The sequence below is a fragment of the Salmo salar genome, chromosome 06 (assembly GCF_965601325.2).
Source record: "Salmo salar chromosome 06, fSalSal1, whole genome shotgun sequence".
In the NCBI taxonomy this organism is placed as follows: domain Eukaryota; kingdom Metazoa; phylum Chordata; class Actinopteri; order Salmoniformes; family Salmonidae; genus Salmo; species Salmo salar.
This window is the reverse complement of record NC_138296.1, coordinates 38401840-38427565: the sequence shown is the minus strand read 5'-3', so window position 1 is coordinate 38427565 and position 25726 is coordinate 38401840. Positions and strand designations below refer to the sequence as shown.

The 25726-nt window shown below is 46.3% G+C and overlaps 2 protein-coding genes across 5 annotated transcripts in view; both read left to right on the top strand.

Annotated features, from left to right (window-relative positions):
* The window catches only part of mei1 (meiotic double-stranded break formation protein 1), a 31943-nt gene extending 13169 nt beyond the window's left edge, over window positions 1-18774 (top strand). Inside the window, exons 23-32 of the mRNA XM_014203758.3 lie at window positions 3362-3466; window positions 3773-3883; window positions 4174-4328; window positions 4649-4733; window positions 5329-5510; window positions 6384-6465; window positions 14943-15049; window positions 16260-16391; window positions 17488-17609; window positions 17954-18774. Coding sequence (XP_014059233.1) covers window positions 3362-3466; window positions 3773-3883; window positions 4174-4328; window positions 4649-4733; window positions 5329-5510; window positions 6384-6465; window positions 14943-15049; window positions 16260-16391; window positions 17488-17609; window positions 17954-18029 — 1157 coding nt within the window. The 3' untranslated portion in view covers window positions 18030-18774. The remainder of the gene's footprint in view (window positions 1-3361; window positions 3467-3772; window positions 3884-4173; window positions 4329-4648; window positions 4734-5328; window positions 5511-6383; window positions 6466-14942; window positions 15050-16259; window positions 16392-17487; window positions 17610-17953) is intronic.
* Window positions 18775-18959: 185 nt separating this feature from the next.
* On the top strand, window positions 18960-25507 carry cc134 (Coiled-coil domain-containing protein 134). 4 transcript variants are annotated; one of them, XM_014203727.3, is made up of 7 exons: window positions 18960-19087; window positions 23084-23206; window positions 23328-23449; window positions 23815-23899; window positions 24159-24340; window positions 24513-24584; window positions 24877-25507. In XM_014203727.3, exons 2-7 carry the CDS (start codon window positions 23110-23112, stop codon window positions 25000-25002), a joined length of 684 nt encoding a protein of 227 aa, XP_014059202.1. In that variant the 5' UTR covers window positions 18960-19087; window positions 23084-23109; the 3' UTR covers window positions 25003-25507. The 4 variants fall into 4 exon arrangements, with proteins under 4 accessions (XP_014059202.1, NP_001139929.1, XP_014059200.1 ...); NM_001146457.1 differs by having other exon boundaries at window positions 19046-19245; window positions 24877-25505; XM_014203725.3 differs by lacking the exon at window positions 18960-19087 and adding an exon at window positions 21815-22063.
* The last annotated feature ends 219 nt before the right edge of the window (window positions 25508-25726 follow it).

The window sequence follows — 25726 nt, the reverse complement described above, 5'->3', positions numbered from 1 at the left end:
TGTTGCAGTTGATATTTTTTGTTCAGTGTAGTTGCAGGGAGAACAAAGCGGTGTAACGGCCGTCTGAAGGAGTAGACCAAGGCGCAGCGTGGTTAGTGCTCATCATGTATTTATTTGATCTGAACACTGAAACAAAAAAACCAATAACGACAGCCAAACAGTTCTGTCAGGTAAGTAATACAAAACAGAAATTAACCACCCACAAAACCCAAAGGAAAACAGGCCACCTAAGTATGGCTCCCAATCAGCGACAACGATGTACAGCTGTCCCTGATTGAGAGCCATACCAGGCCAAAACAAAGAAATACCAAACATAGAAAAAAGGACATAGAATGCCCACCCTAGTCACACCCTGGCCTAACCAAAATGGAGAATAAAACCCTCTCTATGGCCAGGGCGTGACAGTACCCCCCCCCCAAAGGTGCGGACTCCGGCCGCAAAACCTGACTCTAAAGGGGAGGGTCCGGGTGGACCTTCCTTACGGCGGCGGCTCTGGTGCGGGACGTGGACCCCGCTCCACCTTCGGCTTGGCCCACTTAGGTGGTGCCTCTGGAGTGGGGACCCTCGCCGCCGACACCGGACTGGCGGGCGACTCTGGCAGCGCCGGACCGGCGGGCGACTCTGGCACAGGACGGACCGGCGGGCGACTCTGGCACAGGACGGACCGGCGGGCGACTCTGGCACAGGACGGACCGGCGGGCGACTCTGGCACAGGACGGACCGGCGGGCGACTCTGGCACAGGACGGACCGGCGGGCGACTCTGGCACAGGACGGACCGGGCTGGGGAGACATGTAGGAGGCCTGGCTCTGGACGCAGGCACGGGACTCACCAGGCTGGGGAGACGCACTGGAGGTCTGGAGTGCACGGCCTGCACAACCCGTCCTGGCTGAGTTGTTACTGTAGCCCAGCACGGGCGGAGCGCTGGCACAGGGTGAACTGGGCTGTGCTGAGGAATGATGGCTGCTGTGCGTAGAGCAGGCGCAGGGTAGCCTGGGCCTAGGAGACGCACTGGTGGCCAGATGTGCTGCGCCGGCGCACTTCTCCCTGGCTGGATGCCCACTCTAGCACGGCACTTGCGGGGGGCTGGTATCGACCGCACCGGACTGTGCGTGCGGATGGGCGAGACCTTGCGCACTTCCGCATAGCACGGTGCTCTCCACATCAACCGCTCCCCACGTTAAGCACGGGGAGTTGGCTCAGGTCTATTGCCTGACTCCGCCAATCTCCCTGTGTGCCCCCCCCAATTATTTTTTGGGGGGCTGCCTCTCAGGCTCCCGTAGCTGACCTGCCTGTTCCTCCCAGTATCGCCGTTCCGCTTTAGCTGCCTCGATCTCCCACTGCGGACGGCGATACTCCCCAGGCGTTGTCCAGGGTCCTGCCCTATCCAGGATCATCTCCCAAGTCCAGGAGTCCATAACCCTCTGTTCCTCCCTACCACGCTGCTTGGTCTTCTTGTGGTGGGTGGTTCTGTAACGGCCGTCTGAAGGAGTAGACCAAGGCGCAGCGTGGTTAGTGCTCATCATGTATTTATTTGATCTGAACACTGAAACAAAGAAACCAATAACGACAGCCAAACAGTTCTGTCAGGTAAGTAATACAAAACAGAAATTAACCACCCACAAAACCCAAAGGAAAACAGGCCACCTAAGTATGGCTCCCAATCAGCGACAACGATGTACAGCTGTCCCTGATTGAGAGCCATACCAGGCCAAAACAAAGAAATACAAAATATAGAAAAAAGGACATAGAATGCCCACCCTAGTCACACCCTGGCCTAACCAAAATAGAGAATAAAACCCTCTCTATGGCCAGGGCGTGACAAGCGGCTTCACTCTGTGGCGTGATATCAAGTCCAATAGAAGAAAATGTGCTTTGACGTTCCTCTCCTATAGGAGCAGGCAGAGAGAATTTAACTAGAGCAGCTCCACAAACAGCCGAAAGTGACATCACATCCACCCCCCAACAGTGTCCCAGAAAGCTTTTATCAAGGCTGGGTTACACTGCATACATATACTCTCCTGCCATCCATTCCGGCGGATGGATACCTATTGAGGTTGTGTAGGTTAATTGCTGTAGCGCAAGGGCACACCACAACTGTGTCCACTCTGGGGGGTTGAACTAACTAGTTACCATCAGCTGTCCCACTAGAATACGCTGCACCATATCATTTGCATTAATAAACTCAGCAAAAAAGAAACGTCATCTCACTGTCAACTGCGTTTATTTTCAGCAAACTTAACATGTGTAATTATTTGTATGAACATAAGATTCAACAACTGAGAACATAAACTGAACAAGTTCCACAGACATGTGACTAACAGAAATGGAATAATGTGTCCCTTAGCAAAGGGGGGTCAAAATTCAAAATCAAAAGTAACAGTCAGTATCTGGTGTGGCCACCAGCAGCATTAAGTACTGCAGTGCATCTCCTCCTCATGGACTGCACCAGATTTGTCAGTTCTTGCTGTGAGATGTTACCCCACTCTTCCACCAAGGCACCTGCAAGTTCCCAGACATTTCTGGGGGGAATGGGCCTAGCCCTCACCCTCCGATCCAACAGGTCCCAGACGTGCTCAATGGGATTGAGATCCGGGCTCTTCGCTGGCCATGGCAGAACACTGACATTCCTGTCTTGCAGGAAATCACGCACAGAACGAGCAGTATGGCTGGTGGCATTGTCATGCTGGAGGGTCATGTCAGGATGAGCCTGCAGGAAGGGTACCACATCAGGGAGGAGGATGTCTTCCCTGTAACTCACAGCGTTGAGACGATCAGCTGTCCGTCCTGTCTCCCTGTAGCGCTGTCTTAGGCGTCTCACAGTACGGACATTGCAATTTATTGCCCTGGCCACATCTGCAGTCCTCATGCCTCCTTGCAGCATGCCTAAGGCACGTTCACGCAGATGAGCAGGGACCCTGGGCATCTTTCTTTTGGTGTTTTTCAGAGTCAGTAGATAGGCCTCTTTAGTGTCCTAAGTTGTCATAACTGTGACCTTAATTGCCTACCGTCTCAAAGCTGTTCGTGTCTTAACGACCGTTCCACAGGTGCATGTTCATTAATTGTTTATGGTTCATTGAACAAGCATGGGAAACAGTGTTTAAACCTTTTACAATGAAGAGCTGTGAAGTTATTTGGACTTACGAATTATCTTTGAAAGACAGGGTACTGAAAAAGGGACGTTTCTCTTTTTGCTGAGTTTATATACTTTATATTAACCTATAATGCTGTAGGGTGACTATCTAATGTAAATAAAATGCAGCCAGGGGAGTATGGAAATTAGTGTTTTGGCCTCTTTCTTGCTCTTTCATCTCTCTCTCGTTAATTATTTCTCCCCCTTATTCCTCTCCCAATCTCTCTAGCCGTGGGCTCTCTCCCTCTGGTCCTGAGGTTGCTGTGCCTGATGCAGACCAGTTGCTCCACTGAGAATGAGATGGACGGCATCCACTTCAAACTGCTCTACCACGGTGAGGTCACAGGGTCAAAAGGAGTCAGCCATGCATAATTCACTCAGATCTATAGCTTTGGTCCGACGTCATAACTTCTCCACTAGTTTTCGCTGTACTCACGCTGTACTCACTCTCTACATTCAGTATCAGTTCAATCGATATTTAAATGCCTTAGGGTTTTTGCTCACATCAACAAAGCATATGACATAAGCATAATCTGAATTTGTAGATGAAAGTAGTATTTAAGTATCAGTAACATGTCGGCTTTCTTCTGACTATAGACGTTATGATCTTGTCTCCTGTCTTATTGTGGGCGCGTTCCAGTGAGTAACCTGGCAGGCAAGCTGCAAGCCTCCAACACTGAGTGTCTGCTGCCAGCCTTCAGCTACCTGTACTGCTGTCTGCGCCTGTCCCCCCCTCACTGCACTGACAGAGGTGACAAACTCAGTCTGCCACCCTGTCCTTCTCATTAAGTGCAGCACAGCGTGCAGCCTTCATACACGCTGCCACCTGCCTCTTTCTCTTTCACACACACAGTCCCCCAGAGACACAGATTGGGTTGTGCCGTCTGGCCTGTAAGAGAGACACACACTTGTACAGAACCAGTCAGTGCCATTCACAAGGGCACACAACACACTCACACATTAAATTGGTAGTATGTTTTATATATTGTATAATATCTTGAGTGTGATCTCTTTTTGTCTTTTTGTTTTTTTCCTCCCCAGCTGTGTCCATGCTGCTGTGTAACGCCGGGCTGATGGATCAACTGCAGGCTACGCTGGACCTCTCCTCTTCCCTCTCTCCTACGTCTGCCCTGCTGTGCTGCTCTCAACTGCTCCTGTCCTCTCTCGTCACCCTGCAGCACACTCATTCAGCTCAGGTTGTTCTGTCACGCTAACGCTTATGAAGACCTTTACACAGGATACACAATGTAGTATAAAACACACTCGAGTGAGGACAGGAGCAGGGGACTTACCAGGGGAGACACACTGTCCTCTACAGCTGACAGTGGAACACACACATTGAATACAGCACTCAAAGCAGAAGAATGTATCAGAGACCTTGATGTTAGACAATACATTTCTCTTGTACTGTAGGACAGTGTGTTGTTGACATAGAGATCCTGTTCAATTACATTCCTAGTTCTATGGTTGTTGCCTTATCATGTCTTGTCATTTTCTTCCCTTTCTGTATCCCAAGGTCCATAGAAGCATCAGGTTGAACGTGGGCAGCACGGTGCAGACCCTGGTCTTTGGGAAGAGGAAGACAGGCAGCCTCTTACTGGGTAACAACGCTCCGCCACACTAAGCAGAGCAAAGCAGACTTGTTAACACAGGCTTTAATTCCGTTATGTGTCCTTCCTCCAACAGAGGAGTTGGGATAGAAATGTCCAGCTGATTCTGTATCTGTCTCCCTGTAGTATGAGTGTGCTGTCAGGGTGATCTACGGTCTCTCCTCCGCTGCCGGCTCCTCCCTCTGTTTTCTCTCTTGCTCTCCCTCTCTCTTTCTGCTATCGCTAATTGTCTCTTCTCTCCCTTAGATGGGTCTACTATCTCAGTGTACATGAGTGTTTGACAAAAGGGTTCTGCAAATGGCCACCAGCTCCCGGCCTGTGCTTCAGTGTGTTTAATCAGATCTCCCACTGACCTGTAATCCTGTCTCTCCCTTCCTCTCTCTTACCACCCACACTCTTTCTCTCTGGTCGTCTTCTCGTTCCTCCCCATCTCCTGCCAATCCTCTTTCAACCTCTCCCCTCTCTTCTCACGTTCTCCCTCGCCTCACTCCAAATCTCCTTGAATCCCACCCCTTCCCCCTCCACATCCTCTCGTTCCTCTGTCTTCCCTCATTCTGCCTCTCCTCCCTCGCCTTCCACTCCACAGCTAGTTCCCTGAGGCTGCTGCAGGCTGTTCTAGATGTTGACCTGGAGTCTCCAATGCTGTGTGTGAGTGTTGGCCCCGGGGCAGGACAGAGGCCCCTGGGGGACACAGACAGCTCTCTGCACCCGCTGGGATCCTACGGGGCCCACTGCCTCATCACCGCACTCTACGGCCTCCTGCTGCAGGTCAGACACACCATACATACATACATACACACACACACACACACACACACACACACACACTACAGAGCTGTTAACACCCCAGAGTTCTTCCCTATACTGTTTTTATTCCTACATTTTCCATTGATTCAATGTTTCAATTGTTGTTCGACAAGGCTGATGTTGTAAAGCACTCAAATGTGTCCTTCCTTTCTACCCTCTGTTTCTCTTTCTCTACAGTGCAGCCTTTTATAGTCTATGTATAGTACACTGGTGTTAATGGCAGTGTTATGGGGACAAACGCACTTCATAAATACTGGGTATCATTACTGTCATCACTTAATGACTGGGTCAGAGCTCACAGTAACTCTACATGAAGCATCTTCAACTCCTCCTGTCTCTCCCTCTGTCTCTGTAGCATCATTTAGTCTATGCTGTGTATGTATAGTGAAGAATGCACTTCATGTGTCCCTCTTCCTATATAACCAATTTGGTGTTGAATAATACCACGCTGTATCAGTCAGGGCAGTAGTTCCATATCAGTGGCTGCTCTGTAGAGCGTAGCCCCTCGGTCCACTGCGCTGTGGTGCGCTAAGCCGATGATGTGAGGCTGCACTGGCTTCCAGGATAAGACTGGAACTCTCTGTGGACCTCCTCTATAGCCATCTGCCCTACGTCACTGTTTTGGCCCACTAATCACTAGTCACTGCCTCAGTAGGGACGGCTGTGGAGTGGGAGGAATAATGCATTATTAAATAATCCCTCATTCTCTCTTTCTCTCCATTTATCTGGTTCTCTCTTTTCTCCATCCCTCTGTTTGGCTTAATATCTTCTCTCTCCCTCTTCTATTCATCCCTCCATCTTGCTAAATGTCTTTCTGTCCTCCGCCTCTTGCAGAAGCAGGAGCTGTTGCTCAGTGTGTCAGTGAACTGCCTGGGGTCTCTGCTGCGGTTTCTGCAAAGGAGAAGTCCATCTACAGGTACCTGACTCAGACAAATCAAATCAACAGGTGTAGACTAACAGTGAAATGTTTCCTTACGGGTCCTTTTCCAACAATGCAGAGTTAAAGATGACAATAGAAATAGTGACACACGGAATAAATACACAGTGAATAATGAATAACAACAACGAGTAAAAAAATAACAACACGGGTATCTTTTGGTTATCACTATAGCAACAGCCTCCAGGAACAACAAAAAACACAATATTTACATCTTACAGTTGAATGAGGAATTAAGCCACAATATATACATAACTGCTATGTGGTACAGTATTTAGAATTTTAGTACAGAAAAAGATAATTGGTATTGTGGTTAGTTGTAGAGCTCAAACTGATTTAGTCAGCATTCTTTGGAAGGTTAGCCTGGTTTCTGTGTCCAGTATCGCTGATTGACTGCATAGCTACTGTACATCGTTACAATATGTGTGAAAGTGCAAGGTGCTATGTAAAAAATGGAACGCTCCATTCCTTTTTTATATAGCACCTTTCACTTTTTGTATTCTTTCGAGCATGGATTAAATGAATGATATTATTTTTGCATCTCAGCCTCCTTGAGTTATTCCTTTTTATGATTTGAGTGCAAGTACTTTTTGAACTCTACAGATGTTTTCTCTTTCACGCACCGGCCGCCTTCCATTCTAGCATGAGAGCAAACCCTCCTACTGGCTTTCTACCTATCTATATATATATACAGGGAGTACCACAACCGTGTCGATGTGCAGGGCTACGAGGTAATTGAGGTAGCTATGTACATATAGGTAACGGTTAAAGTGACGAGGCAACAGGATAGATAATAGACAGTAGCAGCAACGTTGTGTGGGGCGTCAGAATGCCTGTATGCGCACGTTATGCGTATGTGTGTGAGCATATGTAGTGTGTGTGTTGGGGTGTGAGTGTGTGGGTAGAGTCCAGTGTTTGTGAGATTTAGTTTAAAAAAAGTTCAATGCAGGTATACCCGGGTATCCATTTGATTAGCTGTCTAGCAGCCTTGTGGCTTGGGGTTAAAAGCTGTGCACTGATACCGCTTGCCGAGCGGTAGTAGATAGAACAGAGAGAACAGTCTATGGCTTGGGTTGCTGGAGTCTTCGTCTGACTCCGCCTTGTATAGAGGGCCTGGATGGCAGGGAGCTCGGCCCCAGTGATGTACTGGGCCGTACTCACCACCCTCTGTAGCGCCTTGCGGTCGGGTGCCTTGCTGTTGCCATACCAAGCGGTGATGCAGTCAGTCAAGATGCTTTCAAAGGTGCAGCTGTTGAACTTTTGGAGGATTTCAGTGCCCATGCCAAATCTATTCAGCCTCCTGAGGGGAAGAGGCGATGTCGTGCCCTCTTCACAACTGTGTGGGTGTGTGTTTACCATGTTAATTCCTTAGTGATGTGGACACAGAGGAACTTGAAGCTCTCGACCAGCTACACTACAGCCCCATTGATGTGGATGGGGGCGTGCTCGCCCCTCCATTTCCTGTAGTCCACGATCAGCTCCTTTGTGTCGCTGACTTTGAGTGGAAGGTTGTTGCCCTGGCACCACACAGCCAGGTCTCTGACCTCCTCCCTATAGGCTTTCTCATAGTTGTCGGTGATCAGTCCTATCAGCGTAGGCGGATCTGTTGTTGCCTACCCTCACCGCCTGTCAGGAAGTCCGGGATCCAGTTGCAGAGGGAGGTGTTCAGTCCCAGGGTCCTGAGCTTGGTGATTATTTGTTTATTTGGACGATGGTGTTGATTGCTGAGCTGTAGTCATTGAACATCATTCTTATATAGGTATTCATTTTGTCCTGGTGGGTGAGGGCAGTGTAGAGTGCAATAGAGATTGCATCATCTGTGGGTTCAGGGTGTCTGGGATGATGGTGTTGATGTGATACATGGCTATATATTTTGGCTATATATCTTAGTGCTACGGGGCGATAGTTATTTAGGCAGGTTACCTTGCCGTTCTTGGGGACCGGGACTATGGTGGTCTGCTTCAAACAAGTTGGTATTTCAGACCGGGTCAGGGATAGGTTGAAAATGTCAGTGAAGACACTTGCTAGATGGTCAGCACATGCTCCGAGTACACATCCTGGTATTCCGTCTGGCCCCGTGGCCTTGCGAATGTTAACCTGTTTAAAGGTCTTACATCGGCTACGGAGAACAAGATCACACAGTCGCCCGGAACAGCTGGCGCTGTCATTCATGGTTAAGTGTTGCTTGCCTCGAAGCGAGCATAGAGAAGCATTTAGGTTGTCTGGTAGGCTCGCGTCGTTGGGCATCTCGCGGCTGGGTTTCCCTTTGTAATCCGTGCAAGTTTGCACGCCCTGCCACATCCGATGAGCGTCAGAGCCGGCGTAAGATTCCATCTTAGTCCTTTATTGACGCTTTGCCTGTTTGATGGCTCGTTGGCAGTCGCAGCGTGATTTCTTATAAGCGTCCAGATTAGTGACCCGCTCCTTGAAAAGCAGCAGCTCTTGCCTTTAGCACAGTGTGGGTGTTGCCTGTAATCTATGGCTTCTGGTTGGGTTATGTACATATGTATGGTGGGACAACGTCATCGATGCACTTATTAATGAAGCCGGTGACTGAAGTGGTAAACTCCTGAATGTTAGCGGATGAATCCCGGGACCTATTCTAGTCTGTGCTAGCGAAACAGTCCTGAAGCTTAGCATACGCATCATCGGATCACTTCCGTATTGAGTCTGTCACTGGTACTTCCTGTTTGAGTTTTTGCTTGTAGGAGGATAGAGTTATGGTCTGATTTGCCAATGGGAGGGTGTGGAAGGTATGTGGAGTAAAGGTGATCTAGAGTTTTGCCACAGTGTGTGCTGGTGATTTTGTCATTGTATGGCCAGTGTCTGGTTGTCTTTTCATGTCTCAAATCAGATCAAATCAAACTTTATTTGTCACATGCACCGAATACAACAAGTGTAGACCTTACCGTGAAATGCTTACTTACAAGCCCTTAACCAGCAGTGCAGTACAAGAAGAGTTAAGAAAGTATTTACCAAATAAACTAAAGTAAAAAATTATAAAAAGTAACACAATAAAATAACAATAACGAGGCTATATACAGTGGGTACCGGTACCTAGTCAGTGTGCGGGGGTACAGGTTAGTTGAGGTAATTTGTACATGTAGGTGGGGTGAAGTGACTATGCATAGATAATAAACAGCGAGTAGCAGCAGTGTACAAAACAAATGGGGGGGGGGGTGTCAATGTAAATAGTCCGGTGGCAATTTGATTCATTGTTCAGCAGTCTTATGGCTTGGGGCTGGAAGCTATTAAGGAGCCTTTTGATCCTAGACTAGGCGCTCCAGTACCGCTTGCCGTGCAGTAGCAGGCAATTTTATGGGCTTTCCTCTGACAACGCCTATTATATAGGTCCTGGATGGCAGGAAGCATGCCCCAGTGATGTACTGGGTTGTACATACTACCCTCTGTAGCGCCTTACGGTCAGATGCCGAGCAGTTGCTATACCAGGCGGTGATAACCGGTCAGGATGCTCTCGATGGTGCAGCTGTAGAACTTTTTGAGGATCTGGGGACCAGTGCCAAATCTTTTCAGTCTCCTGAGGGGGAAAAGGTTTTGTTGTGCCCTCTTCACGACTATCTTGGTGTGTTTGGACCATGATAGTTCATTGGTGATGTGGACACCAAGGAACTTAAAACTCGCGACCCGCTCCACTATAGCCCCGTCGATGTTAATGGGGGCCTGTTCGGCCCACCTTTTCCTGTAGTCCACGATTAGCTGCTTTGTCTTGCTCAGATTGAGAGGTTGTTGTCCTGGCACCAAACAGCCAGTTCTGACCACCTCCCTATAGGTTTTCTCATCGTTGTCTGGGATCAGGCCTACCACTGTTGTGTCATCAGCAAATTTAATGATGGTGTTGGAGTCGTGTTTGGCCACACAGTCGTGGGTAAACGGGGAGTACAGGAGGGTACTAAGTACACACCCTTGAGGGGCCCCAGTGTTGAGGATCAGCGTGGCAGACATGTTGTTACCTACCCTTACCACCTGGGGGCAGCCCGTCTGGAAGTCCAGGATCCAGTTGCAGAGGGAGGTGTTTAGTACCAGGGTCCTTAGCTTAGTGATGAGCTTCATGGGCACTATGGTGTTGAACGCTGAGCTGTAGTCAATGAACAGCATTCTCACATAGGTTTTCCTTTTGTCCAGATGGGAAAGGGCAGTGTGGAGTGCGATTGTGTCATCTGTGGATCTGTTGGGGCGGTATGCAAATTGGAGTGGGTCAAGGGTATCCAGGAGGATGCTGTTGATGTGAGCCATGACCAGCCTTTCAAAGCACTTCATGGCTACTGACGTGAGTGCTACGGGGCGGTAATCATTTAGGCAGGTTACCTTCGCTTCCTTGGACACAGGGACTATGGTGGTCTGCTTGAAACATGCAGCTATTACTGACTCGGTCAGGGAGAGGTTGAAAATGTCAGTGAAGACACTTGCCAGTTGGTCCGCGCATGCTCTGAGTACATGTCCTGGTAAACCGTCTGGCTCTGCGGCTTTGTGAATGTTGACCTGTTTAAAGGTTTTGCTCACATTGGCTACCGAGAGCGTTATCACACAGTCGTCCAGAACAGCTGGTGCTCTTGTACATGCTTCAGTGTTGCTTGCCTCGAAGAGAGCATAAAAGGCATTTACTCCTCTGCTAGGTTCGTGTCACTGGGCAGCTCGCGTCTGGGTTTCCCTTTTGAAGTGCGTAATAGTTTTCAAGCCCTGCCACATCCGACGAGCGTCAGAGCTGGTGTAGTAGGATTCAATCTTAATCCTGTATTGATACTTTGCATGTTTGATGGTTCGTCTGAGGGCATAGCGGGATTTCTTATAAGCGTCCGGATTAGTGTCCCGCTCCTTGAAAGCGGCAGCTCTAGCCTTTAGCTCGATGCGGATGTTACCTGTAATCCATGGCTTCTGGTTGGGATATGTACGTACTAGAGGTCGACCGATTATGATTTTTCGATACCGATTATTGTGGGCCCAAAAACCCGATGCCGATTAATCAGCCGATTTTAAAAATTATATATATAAATTATATATTATTTTTATAATTACACACCTTACAACACAATACTGAATGAACACTTATTTTAACTTAATACACTGCTCAAAAAAATAAAGGGAACACTTAAACAACACATCCTAGATCTGAATGAAAGAAATAATCTTATTAAATACTTTTTTCTTTACATAGTTGAATGTGCTGACAACAAAATCAAACAAAAATAATCAATGGAAATCCAATTTATCAACCCATGGAGGTCTGGATTTGGAGTCACACTCAAAATTAAAGTGGAAAACCACACTACAGGCTGATCCAACTTTGATGTAATGTCCTTAAAACAATTCAAAATGAGGCTCAGTAGTGTGTGTGGCCTCCACGTGCCTGTATGACCTCCCTACAACGCCTGGGCATGCTCCTGATGAGGTGGCGGATGGTTTCCTGAGGGATCTCCTCCCAGACCTGGACTAAAGCATCCGCCAACTCCTGGACAGTCTGTGGTGCAACGTGGCGTTGGTGGATGGAGCGAGACATGATGTCCCAGATGTGCTCAATTGGATTCAGGTCTGGGGAACGGGTGGGCCAGTCCATAGCATCAATGCCTTCCTCTTGCAGGAACTGCTGACACACTCCAGCCACATGAGGTCTAGCATTGTCTTGCATTAGGAGGAACCCAGGGCCAACCGCACCAGCATATGGTCTCACAAGGGGTCTGAGGATCTCATCTCGGTACCTAATGGCAGTCAGGCTACCTCTGGCGAGCACATGGAGGGCTGTGCGGCCCCCCAAAGAAATGCCACCCCACACCATGACTGACCCACCGCCAAACCGGTCATGCTGGAGGATGTTGCAGGCAGCAGAACGTTCTCCACGGCGTCTCCAGACTCTGTCACGTCTGTCACATGTGCTCAGTGTGAACCTGCTTTCATCTGTGAAGAGCACAGGGCGCCAGTGGCGAATTTGCCAATCTTGGTGTTCTCTGGCAAATGCCAAACGTCCTGCACGGTGTTGGGCTGTAAGCACAACCCCCACCTGTGGACGTTGGGCCCTCATACCACCCTCATGGAGTCTGTTTCTGACCGTTTGAGCAGACACATGCACATTTGTGGCCTGCTGGAGGTCATTTTGCAGAGCTCTGGCAGTGCTTCTCCTGCTCCTCCTTGCACAAAGGCGGAGGTAGCGGTCCTGCTGCTGGGTTGTTGGCCTCCTCCACGTCTCCTGATGTACTGGCCTGTCTCCTGGTAGCGCCTCCATGCTCTGGACACTACGTTGACAGACACAGCAAACCTTCTTGCCACAGCTCGCATTGATGTGCCATCTTGGATGAGCTGCACTACCTGAGTCACTTGTGTGGGTTGTAGACTCCGTCTCATGCTACCACTAGAGTGAAAGCACCGCCAGCATTCAAAAGTGACCAAAACATCAGCCAGGAAGCATAGGAACTGAGAAGTGGTCTGTGGTCCCCACCTGCAGAACCACTCCTTTATTGGGGGTGTCTTGCTAATTGCCTATAATTTCCACCTGTTGTCTATTCCATTTGCACAACAGCATGTGAAATTTATTGTCAATCAGTGTTGCTTCCTAAATGGACAGTTTGATTTCACAGAAGTGTGATTGACTTGGAGTTACATTGTGTTGTTTAAGTGTTCCCTTTATTTTTTGAGCAGTATATAATACATAAATAAAATCTATTTGGCCTCAAATAAATAATGAAACATGTTCAATTTGGTTTAAATAATACAAAAACAGTGTTGGAGAAGAAAGTAAAAGTGCAATATGTGCCATGTAAGAAAGCTAACGTTTAAGTGCCTTGCTCAGAACATGGGAACATATGAAAGCTGGTTGTTCCTTTTAACATGAGTCTTCAATATTCCCAGGTAAGAAGTTTTAGGTTGTAGTTATTATAGGAATTATAGGACTATTTCTCTCTATATGATTTGTATTTCATATACCTTTGACTATTGCATGTTCTTATAGGCACTTTAGTATTGCCAGGAACACATCGATAACAGCCACCCTCAAAGCAGCGTTACCCATGCAGAGCAAGGGGAACAACTACTCCAAGTCTCAGAGCGAGTGACGTTTGAAACGCTATTAGCGTTCACCCTGCTAACTAGCTAGCCATTTCACATCGGTTACACCAGCCTAATCTTGGGAGTTGATAGGCTTGAAGTCATAAACAGCGCAATGCTTGAAGCATTGCGAAGAGCTGCTGGCAAAACGCACGAAAGTGCTGTTTGAATGAATGCTTACGAGCCTGCTGGTGCCTACCACCGCTCAGTCAGACTGCTCTATCAAATCATAGACTTAATTATAATAAACACACAGAAATATGAGCCTTAGGTCATTAATATGGTCGAATCAGGAAACTATCATCTCGAAAACAAAGTTTTTTTTTTCTTTCAGTGAAATACGGAACTGTTCCGTATTTTATCTAACGGGTGGCATCCCTAAGTCTAAATATTCCTGTTACATTGCACAACCTTCAATGTTATGTCATAATTACGTAAAATTCTGGCAAATTAGTTCGCAACGAGCCAGGCGGCCCAAACTGTTGCATATACCCTGACTCTCTGCGTGCAATGAATGCAAGAGAAGTGACACAATGTCACTTGGTTAATATTGCCTGCTAACCTGGATTTCTTTTAGCTAAATATGCAGGTTTAAAAATATATACTTGTGTATTGATTTTAAGAAAGACATTGATGTTTATGGTTAGGTACATGTTGGCGCAATGACAGCCCTTTTTCGCGAATGCGCACCGCATCGATTATATGCAACGCAGGACAGGCTAGATAAACTAGTAATATCATCAACCATGTGTAGTTAACTAGTGATTATGATTGATTGATTTGTTTTTTTTTTATAAGATAAGTTTAATGCTAGCTAGCAACTTACCTTGGCTTCTTACTGCATTCGCGTAACAGGCAGGCTCCTCGTGGAGTGCAATGTAAAGCAGGTGGTTAGAGCGTTGGACTAGTTAATCGTAAGGTTGCAAGATTGAATCCCCGTGCTGACTAGGTACAAATCTGTCGTTCTGCCCCTGAACAAGGCAGTTAACCCACCGTTCCTAGGCCGTCATTGAAAATAAGAATGTGTTCTTAACTGACTTGCCTAGTTAAATAAAGGTGTAAAAAAAAAAAAAAATAAGAATTAAAAAAAAGAATTGGCAAATCGGTGTCCAAAAATACTGATTACCGATTGTTATGAAAACTTGAAATCGGCCCCGATTAATCGGTCGACCTCAAGTACGTACGGTCACTGTGAGGACGACGTCGTCGATGCACTTATTGATGAAGTTGATGACTGAGGTGGTATACTCCTCAATGCCATTGGATGAATTCCGGAACATATTCCAGTCTGTGCTAGCAAAACAGTCCTGTAGCGTAGCATCTGCGTTATCTGACCACTGTGTATGTCAGTGTATTCATGCCTCACCATCATCCTGACCTGTCTTTTCCCCCTCTGTCACCAGCCCAGCATGTGGTGTGTCAGCCCTGGAGTCGCTTCCTGCTCTACTCTTTGCTCAACTCTGGAGAGAGCTGCCTGCTGCACCCAGCCACACTCACACTACTCACACTGGTAAGGCTGCACCTAGCCACACTCACACTTCTCACACTGGTAAGGCTGCACCCAGCCACACTCACACTTCTCACACTGGTAAGGCTGCACCCAGCCACACTCACACTTCTCACACTGGTAAGGCTGCACCCAGCCACACTCACACTTCTCACACTGGTAAGGCTGCACCCAGCCACACTCACACTTCTCACACTGGTAAGGCTGCACCCAGCCACACTCACACTACTCACACTGGTAAGGCTGCACCCAGCCACACTCACACTACTCACACTGGTAAGACTGCACCCAGCCACACTCACACTGGTAAGACTGCACCCAGCCACACTCTCAGTACTCACACTGGTAAGACTGCACCCAGCCACCCTCGCACTACTCACACTGGTAAGACTGCACCCAGCCACCCTCGCACTACTCACACTGGTAAGACTGCACCCGGCCACACTCTCAGTACTCACACTGGTAAGACTGCACCCAGCCACCCTCGCACTACTCACACTGGTAAGACTGCACCCAGCCACACTCACACTGGTAAGACTGCACCCAGCCACACTCTCAGTACTCACACTGGTAAGACTGCACCCAGCCACACTCCCTTAAAAGACCTTTGCTTGAAAAACGAGAAGAAAGCGGCAATAGTACTGTTTGTCTTGACGCCGTAGCCAGTATACTCTTACTCAAAATAGTTAGAAATCATCTAAGATAACTCAAGAAAACTGCAATTAATTTTGATGTTTTTGCAGAGAAGATCTTAGTCACACATTTTTACATCTTACTAAGATGTTTGGTGCAGTATTTCTCAAGTGAAAAAATCTTCATGAAAACGAATTGCCTGTCGTTGAATGACAACAAACACTTAATTGAAGAATCCCTACTGTTGACCAATCACCGAAGAAGGGGCGTAGACTTTTGCTACCGAATTTCGGCTTGTCACAAGGAAAATGTTTGTGTGGACAAATAGCCGAAAAACCCCTTGTCGAAGACCAAAACGTCTCAAAATGGCATCATAATAAATGCACATATATGAACTACTCTGAACTGTTTCGTATGGGAAGCATGCAGATGCTTCAAGACTGCACCCGGACACACTCACTACTGTTGGTCTTTGAAGCAGTGCAGGGCCATTTTGAAGTGTATTCAAATGTGTCTTTGCCTTCTGTTTGTAAGCACCCCGATGAAGCCTTGAATACCAAGACATGTCCCTCCCATGCAGCTGTTGCGGTATGGCAGTAGGGTGGTGGTGTGGGAGCCAGACCTGTGTCAGGTGTTGGAGGTGGTGGAGAAGAGAGGCCTGAACGAGCTGGGAGAGAACACAACACAGGCCCTGAGACAGCTGCTCACACAGGTACAGTACACAACACACTGACTGGAACACATACAGCAGCAGAGTAAAACGCAAACAGAGAGCACACAGACGGAGCTCTGAGAGACTATGTTGAATGTCACTGAGACGCACTCTTTTAATTGTGCCATGTCCAAGCAGCCCCCTGTCACCACCTCTACGCCATTGTGTCACACATGACAGTGGCAGGACACCTCCCCTCATAGGGTTCTTCTGGCTCAGTAGTGGAATGTCACTGCACTGAAAAGTCATCACTGTCCCCATTTGTCATGTGATACAGCATCATGCTGGCCCTGCTGCCTCCCTTAGTGACAGAGCTTTGACGTGTGTGTGTGTGTGTGTGTGTGTGTGTGTGTGTGTGTGTGTGTGTGTGTGAGACCCAGTGACTCTTATTCAGGGGTTAACAGAGCTGAATGTACTCCAGCAGTGTGCGCTTCAGTAGCTTGTCAGATCAGAGCGGGTCTTATGGGAGACTGTCCTGTCACGATATCCGCTGCATGCTGCCTCTTATAATAATAGATTTATTTTATTTTGCGCTTTTCATTACAAAGAGAATCTCAAATATTCTGTAAATACAAACAAAACAAATGTAGAGATCCGGCAGGTCTTGGTGATGGTCTAACACAGATTCAGATGATGAGATGTTCAGCCAGGCAGGTAAGAAAAGCTGGGCAGTAGCATAAGCGGATGGACCTTCAATGGCACTGAGAGGGAGCGGCGTCAGTCAGTTACTTAGACAGGCCCAGAGCGCTTCATCAGGCACCTCGTTTGTTGTCATCTCTGTTGGTAGGCTGGATAGTCCACTACAGGAAGTGCAGCACCCACCTGGGTGATGCTTCAACAACTATAAGTGCCAGAAAGACCAGCACACCTCAGCAGTAGTCAGGAAACAGTCCCCTACGAGGCTTATCTCTCTCAACCCCTCACACCGCAGTCTACATCATTCATGCAAAGAGGGCAGGTGGAAAAAAGCTGGTGCTGTATTATAGCGGTTTCCACCAGACTTCCGTCTCTCATCTCTCTTGTGGTCTCTCTCAGTTTCTTGCTGTCTCTTCTTCACCCACTGACTCTCTCACCTCTCCCCCTCTCTCTTCCTCAGCTCCAGTGCAGTATATTCCACCCCCCTCCTACAGAGGAGAGCAGACTGAGGGCCAATACTCTGATGGAGTCACTGAACTCCCTGCCTCCCACAGCCAACGACAACCTGCCCACCAGCATTCTGTATCCTACACTCATGTACCCCGGCGACCCCACACACACACACAGTTATAGCGTAAAAGATAGTGCAAGAGATGGTCCTCGTTTTTTTACAAGTTGACAGAGCAGTACTTGTCAGTGTTTATTGATTTTTGACTAAATCTGTCATACGTGATGCATTTCACTTCATCTCTTGTGCTGTCCCTGCTGTATCCACATACTGAGTCTCCACTCGTGTTTCAGTACATCTCTGTCTGCCAGAGGTGTAGACCAACTAGTTTTAGTCATCAGACACATGCCATTACAGTGCTCTTTCTAGGAGCTCTCTTTCTCTCTCCTTCCTATCTGTCCTTAACCCCCTTTCTCAGGCGTGTTGGAGAGATGTATCTCTGCCTGTCCGACTTCACTGTGAAGACAGACGGACACATTGGCTCTCAGTTATAGACCTGTTTGATTTATTGATCTATTTATTTATGGCTGTTTTTGCAACCAAACAGCCTTATTCTGAAGAGGTGTCTGGTAGGACTCCTGTCATATTATTACTGACTGACTGTGTCAGTAAAAAAACTAGGGGGGAGCATCCATTCATTTGCCTTTAGGTTTGAGGTCTTTCAATAATATAAGTTTATTATAAAGAGTTGTTTGGAAAAGAACAGTTGTCATATGTCATTTCAGTAGAAATATAGGCCAATCTGAGGCCACCGATTTGGATGGTCATGGCTAGATGGGATACAGGTGTCAAATTGACAAACGTTTTTGTTTTTTTTGCATTTTAGCTAACCATAACTATTTTCCTGATATGAACCTAATTCTCTTAACTTGCTACGTTAATTATCCTAACCTGCTACTTAAGTTCTCCTGACCTGCTTGTAAAATTACATTCTGGTCAATTCTGACATAAGCTGTATCCCAGGGGTAGGCAACCCTGTTGCCTGAGTACTGCAGGATTTTGTTCTCAACTAGGCACCACACCTGACCAACTGAGCTAATTGATCAGTAAAGTGATTGCCTAAATTCAACACAACTGGTCTTCCTGGTTAAAGCAAAAATATGAAGTTGCTGCTGCACTCCAGGACCAGGGTTGCCTACCCTTGCTGTATCCCTTCTAGCCGATGTACTGCCAACTGCAGTTATGGAATGTTTGCTCACGAGTATAGTTGGCTGATCCCTCCTGATGACCTGGATGGAGGTACTGTATGTGATCCTTCATAACCGATAGGAAGTCCCACCCAGTTGACTACTTCAAATGGTGAAAGTCCCCAATGGTGCTGCCCATGCTGAAACGGGCTTTTGGCATTAGAGTCCTCTGTCTATGGGTTTACTTGCTTTCGTGATAAGTGGGAGGGGGAGGGATTTACCGCGTACAACGGCCTGTGTGCCGATCTAAAATTTCCGTCTGGAAACCACCTCCTTCCATGTAATCGCTGGCTGTCATTCGTCCAAGCAGAGCCAGCCGGTGCGATCGTGGTCGTGGCAGTGGCGGAGTGGAGCAAGCGACCTCTGTATGTAAATTAACATTTCAAACGCGATATTATCGCCTGAACATCGTAGCAAATACTCCGCAACTGATGTCTCCATCTTTACGAGGAAACTGATGCTAGCGAGAAAAAGAATCGTTGGTTTCGCTATCGTTTTATATCGTGCTGTTTCTTATTACGAGGTGAGTGAACGGCGAGTTAGTGATGATGTCGAAGTCTAGTGTCCACAGCTGACCAGTAGCGAGCGAAATGCATGCATTGGGATACAGATGGGTTTACATTGCGTTTCAAATTCTCGATGACCGGGTTATTCACAAATAGTCCCGTCAGTTAATGAAATGCAGCTATTTCATGTGCGTCGATTGTTTTAAAAGATTGCGAACTGCACACCACATAAACGCGTACGTTTTCGAAAACCATGCAACAGAGATCATTGTGGCTCGAGCCTCTTGAAAATGGTGTCTGACATACTAATGATGGGAAACATATGAAATGAAAGGATCTTTCAAGTCCACTGTATGCAAAACAGCTTCCAAGCAGGGTCAGAAAGGGGTCATTTTGATTGGCAGTATGTTAACCTTTATCTCAACAAGTTTACATTTTGTATGACATTTCCCTCAAAGTATCAATTATTGCCAACAAAATACTGAGTCAATACCCAGTGCTTCTCTGAAAGCATAACGTTACCAATAACAGCTGTGTGTATCACAGAGAGCTCAGATATTGTAATGTATCCCACCCTGAACCTCAAAACTCGACAGATTATATGGTACAACATGCTGTATTAGTTTACATTTCATGTATTAAGAAAATATCTTACACCAGCCTACATACAGAGTTTGATGGCTCATTCTGTAATGATGGACAGCCAGGGGCGTCATGCACCCATTATTTTATAGGGGGCACGAATTATGTGTGGATGGATTCTTTAGCATGGTCTGGAGCCCCTTCCAGTTTGAAAAATCCTAAATTGTCCAACACCTGAAACATATTTTTCTTACAATCTAGAGCCATAGGATTATACCTAATTCCATGTAAAATATATGTATTTTTCTGCATGGGTTATGTAAGCATACCTCTTTTCCTGTAATTTTCATTAAAATGCCACACTGGTATATAGTATCATAACCTTAAATATGCATCTTTGCTAGCCCAACTGGCTGCATATTGCGCTATTATTCCTTTCCATTTTTTTTGTCATCTGCATCCAACTGGACTCTATGCAGCCGGCTATACACTCATGGCCCCTGGCAACTGGCTCCACATAAAACATCCTTTCAGGGGCGAGGGTGCCGATTTTCTCCTTAACTAGCTTTAAAAATATGCACACTGTCTTTAATAAAACACAATTTTCGACCACCATGCTTGAGTGGCTAGTGCTACTTCCTGATGTTGCACATGCCGTTCAGCCAGGGGTAAACAGACTGCTGCAACCTGATTGGCTGAGCATCAGAGGTAGCATTAGCCACTCTAGCATGGTGGAGGAGCATTTTATTTTATTAAGACAGTACCCATATTTCTTCCCAGCAGCTCTTCGTTAAAACTAGTTGAAGTTGAAGCCCTTACAGCCTGAATTGAGGATGCTTTATATATGAGCCGGTCGCTAGGGGACTTAGACTAGACTAGACTTAGACTAGAGGGGTTGGTTGTTTAGCAACAAAACCAACACGTGCGCAACTATGGGGCAAAACAGACTGGGTTGGCTTAAATTGTTGGCATGTAAACTACATTTTGTCTCCAAGTGTTTATTGAAAACATACACTGAACAAAAATATATTAATGCAACATCCAACAATTTCAAATATTTTACTGAGTAACAGTTCATATAAAGAAATCAGTCAATTGAAATAATGTATTGGGACCTAGTCTATGGATTTTTAGTTTGATTTATTAATCAAGAAGGAATCAATAGGCTAAAGCTTCATCAAATGCATTTACAAACATACCTCCTGCAAGTCCTGCCCATCACTGGCATCTAAAATCAAATCAAACACTGTCTCTCTCTCATCCACTGATGATACTGTCTGCATGCACTAAGGATCCTGAGGGGCGCAGCGGTCTAAGACACTAAATCGCAGTGCTAGAGGCGTCACTACAGACCCGGGTTTGATCCCGGGCTGTATCACAACTGGCCGTGTTCAGGAGTCCCATAGGGCGGCGCACAATTGGCCCAGCGTCGTTAGGGGAGGGTTTGGCCGAGGTAGGCTGTCATTGTAAATAATAATTTTTTCTTAACTGACTTGCCTAGTTAAATAAAAATCTAATGTCCTGCCTAGAATATTTTTGCTCCTTGGTGCACCTTGTAAGGAACCACATAGTAGGGAGAGTAGGGTGGTTACTCTTTGCCTGGTCCAGTCAGTGTGCCCCCTCTGTAAAGTACCACTGACAAATTATTATAAAACGTGGGCTTAAAAATGAAGTTTAGTCATTAATTTAACATCTGAAAATTTTTAAAACAGGACAAATCTGAGGGGGGCCCTTGTCTCCCCCCCGTCTCCCCCCCCATGGGCATGACGCCTCTGGACACAGCTGATTGGGGGGGGGGGGGGGGCTTACAGTAAATGGGTGCATTTTTGGAGTGTAATTTCTCAAGTTCTGTGCTTTGCATGATGCCTGTGGGATATGATCGATCTGTCCTAGTCGCTTGCCCCCTCTGCTCCACCTGAATATACCAGCACTTTGTCTAGTCCGATGGAAACATCAATGCTGGATGCCCATTTGTCCATGGTGTTGACACTAAGGAAAATCTATGGCCATCTTGGCTATGCTTGTACGAAACATGGACATGGGGCCTACTACTAAGTCTCTTCCCTGGTTGTCCGTCTTAGAAATATTTGACTTGTTGACTTGCGTGTTTAGTACAAAAAGCTGGAAGGCGTCCCAAAGATGTTTTCAGAATGCACAAATTGTTCCTAATCGAACACTGTCTGTATTCTGCTGCTCCAACTGTATCATCAGCACCCATTTTTGCTGACAGCAGATGTTGCAAAGTTTCTCAAAGTATGTCGTTGGTGATTCAGGCAAATGCCCTGTCATAGCCTATGTCAAATCACACGGCTTGCATAACCCAATCTCTGAAACTTCAGGCAGTATTTTAATGAAATAGTCTAACCATAGGATGTTAAGTGTCAGAGTAGGGCAATGCAATTGAAGAGTTCAGGATAGAGAACATCTTTTCAGCTGTTTCTCAAAATGTATTATCAGGTGACAGTCCTCAACTCTCTTTTCACTCACAACCCTGACTCTTTCTCTCACTATCAGACCCCTGTCTTTAGGCCTAACCTTGTTGCGATTTGAAAAAGATAAATGAAATATTCAGCAGAAAAGCAATTGGCTCCCCCAGGGTCTCTCTCATCCCACAGTACTCCTTCCTCATCTTTCTTCTGCCTCTCACAACCCGCCACTTCCCCTTCTCGCTCTCTCTGATAATATTATCGATGGAGACATTGCTGAATTATACATTTGGTGTTCTATCGACGCTGTCGTCTCCTCCCTCTACACTTTTGTTTTCTGCTGATGTTGTTTTAAAAACCAGTGCTCATCAAATATGCAGCAGTCCAAGACTAATTTTTATCCTGTTAAAGTGTATTAACATGCTCCAAGGGAGAGGAGGCTGGACCTGAGGGAATGTTGAGGCAGCCCACAGCTTAGAGGATGGAGAGTGTATGAGAGGAAGAAAGAGGATGCAAGAAGTCAGTGAAAGTTATTTTGGGGTTTAGATAAGTGGCTTTTAGAAGTTGTTTAAATGGGACAGATATAACCTCGTTAGAACCTGTGTAATTTATAGTACAGGACCAAACTGGATTTAAAAAGTGAAAATCTGATCATAAATATACTTTATTTTTATTTTTTATATATATTAAGTAACCCTCAAAACACATAGCAAAATACAAGAATATGCTCTCATGTCAACTAGACAGACCTACTGTAAATGTTGGTTTTACAAGTTCAGTAAAAACATTGTAATAAATATTTCAGAATACAGTTTAACTGCATTTTCTCGTTCTGTGTGCGTTATAGTGCCTCTTCATCGCCACCTCTTGACCATGCTGAGTGTGTGTACAGTCCTCCTGGTGGTTGCTGCTGCAGCCCTCTCCTCTGCAGACTCCGACACGCACAGACACGACTCCAACCTGGAGATCTGTATCCTACTGTGTGTCTGTTTCCTTCTTCAGAATATTAAGAGGTGTCCTCTTGGATGACCCTTGATTAGTGTGTATGTATTGAAATGTCTGTCAGCATTTCTTCCTGAACACCCTCTCAGACAAGCGTCTGTTTGAGACCAAGAGGAAAGACCAGCTAAATGCTCTGAAGAACCTGGTGGAGCTCAATGACATCAACCAGCAATATAAGATCATAGACATCATGCTGAAGGGCTTGTTTAAGGTACCCTGGCTCCACTCCTGTTTAACTTCCCTTCATGCTGACCATTAGCTAGAAACAGGACGTTGTGGCCTTAGCGGGAAGTAATTGCGGTGTTAGTTTCTTAGCATGTTTAGATTATTATGATCTCATGAGTAGGCAAATAAGGCCACTTGCTAAGTAGCCGGTCACTAATAAGACTAGAGTAACCCGGATTTAGCTTCCAAGTCTTCCTATTGTGCTTGAGGCCTCACTGTGTATACTGTATTCTTCCCAGATAACTACTGTTTGATTCCCAGAGGACATTTCTGCTATGTTGTATCTGCTGGACAACTATGGTGGTCAACCCACAGTGGGCAATCTACATTGTGTGTGTGTGTTCTGTGAAGGTGTTGGAGGACTCGAAGGCCGTCCTTATTGCAGCCAACATGCAGGCTGATGATCCCTTCCCCATGGATGACAAAATCAAAGAAGGTCAGATCATGGACCATTATACCGTTACTACACTTTGCTCTCTCTCCTCCCTCTTTCTCACTCGATGCTAATCTGATTTGTCTGTCACCATCTTGCTTTTTTCTCCTCTTCTGCCTCCTCTCTCCCTCCCCTTTTCCCTCTCTCCGCCTCTTACGTTTTCTTACGCTCTTTTAGTATGTCTGTCTGCAGTGATTTACGTTCTAGTTTATTTCCTAAGTATGAAATGTAGACTACTCTCTTTCTCTATCTCGCTCCATAGCCTACTCCCATGTGGTGGAGAACACGGCGTTCTTTGGGGACGTGGCGTTGCGTTTCCCACGTATCGTCCACCACTACTACGACCGTAACCCTGATTGGGGTGGCCTTCTGCGATGGGGGCTCCGCTTCTGCAACCTCACTGGGGTGTTCACCGGGGGGGCACACCAGCATGTTCTCTCACTGGTGAGACGGGGATAGAACTGGGAGGATATTCTGGGGCATAGAGGAAATGTTTATGCTTTATTGAAAGTCAACAGGTGTAATGTATTATAAACATATTGTAAGCATACCATTAAACAACGAATGTTTTCGATGTGCCTTTTTCTATGGATTCAAAATGGCGGATGTCTCTCAGATGTCGCAGGAGTTGGGAATAATAGAGAAATCCCCAGACTTCACCAACCCATACCGCACTGAGAGAGACGACGTGAGTAACACACAGTGGCTCTCAGCCTCTGTAACCACATTGTACAGTATCACAGTGAAGCCTATCAGACAGACTTGGAAAGCGTGTTCTTTTAAGGCTTGTTTAACAAAGAACTTTGACTATGTTTGAAAGCTTGACTATGTTTGAGACAAGCATAACATCAGTAAAACTCATACTGACTGCACCTTTTGCTTTCCCATCCTCTGCTGTTTGATTCTCCACACTCCATACACCTATTATTAAAAATGCCTCTCTCAAACACGTTCACACGCTCTGCTTTTCTCTGGCGCAGGTGCTTCACACTGCAGAGGCTTTTCAGAAGATCCTGAGGGAGGAGGAGAAGAGGAGGAGGAAAGAGGACAAGAGGAAAGAGATTAGGAAAGGGCCCCGCATCTCCCGCTCCCGTACTGAGCTATAGTACTTTACCTCAACTCTTGGAGAGAAATGGAGAAGAGAAGGAAAATGTAGGGGGATGTCCTGAGTCCTAGATTCAGTAATGAAGAGGTTGGGTGTTGGAACCGGTGAGTTCTGTCAAAGGGATAAAGTGGTAGCAGAAAATTTGAGGAAACTAGAAGTGTTTATGTGGCGCAGGAACAAACTGGAGAGAAGGAAAGGCGGTTGAGCTGTATCTGTGGATTCAGACTTACTGTATACAGAACTGTGCCCAACCTGCAGTTATTATGAAACAAAGAAAATACAGCTAGCACTATGTTGAAGATTTAATAAAGAATGCTCATTTTCATAACTAGATTACATAACTGTACTTTGGAAGAAACAGCAAATACCCAATATGTTATCTTTTTTGTGAATAGATTGAATACAATTTACTACCATACAATTGTTTTGATGATGGCATTTGTACGTATGAGTTGTTTACATTCCCATTCAACAAGCTTTAAAATATAAAACTTGAATATGTTGAATTCTGTTTAAGTTTTCCTTTCGCCTTCTCCGGAGTTAGCAGATGTATATAATGAGATTTTATGAGTTTGTTGTTGAATGGTCCTACTCTAGGTGTATCATCTTGATTTGTGGTGTTGATCTTGAGCACAGAACCATTTTTCATGATGTCTGCCACTTGCTTTCCCAGAGCCGAATGCTTTCTTAGCTCTGTCTGTCTGTGTGTGTGACTGTCTGCATGA

Bases quoted from the DNA above. Each gene is read 5' to 3' on its own strand.
- cc134 (XM_014203725.3), top strand. From the start codon at position 21,961: ATGCACAAATTGTTCCTAATCGAACACTGTCTGTATTCTGCTGCTCCA. The intron at 23,207-23,327 runs GTATCCTACTGT...ACACCCTCTCAG, and splicing joins CGACTCCAACCTGGAGATCT to ACAAGCGTCTGTTTGAGACC. The intron at 23,450-23,814 runs GTACCCTGGCTC...TGTTCTGTGAAG, and splicing joins TGCTGAAGGGCTTGTTTAAG to GTGTTGGAGGACTCGAAGGC.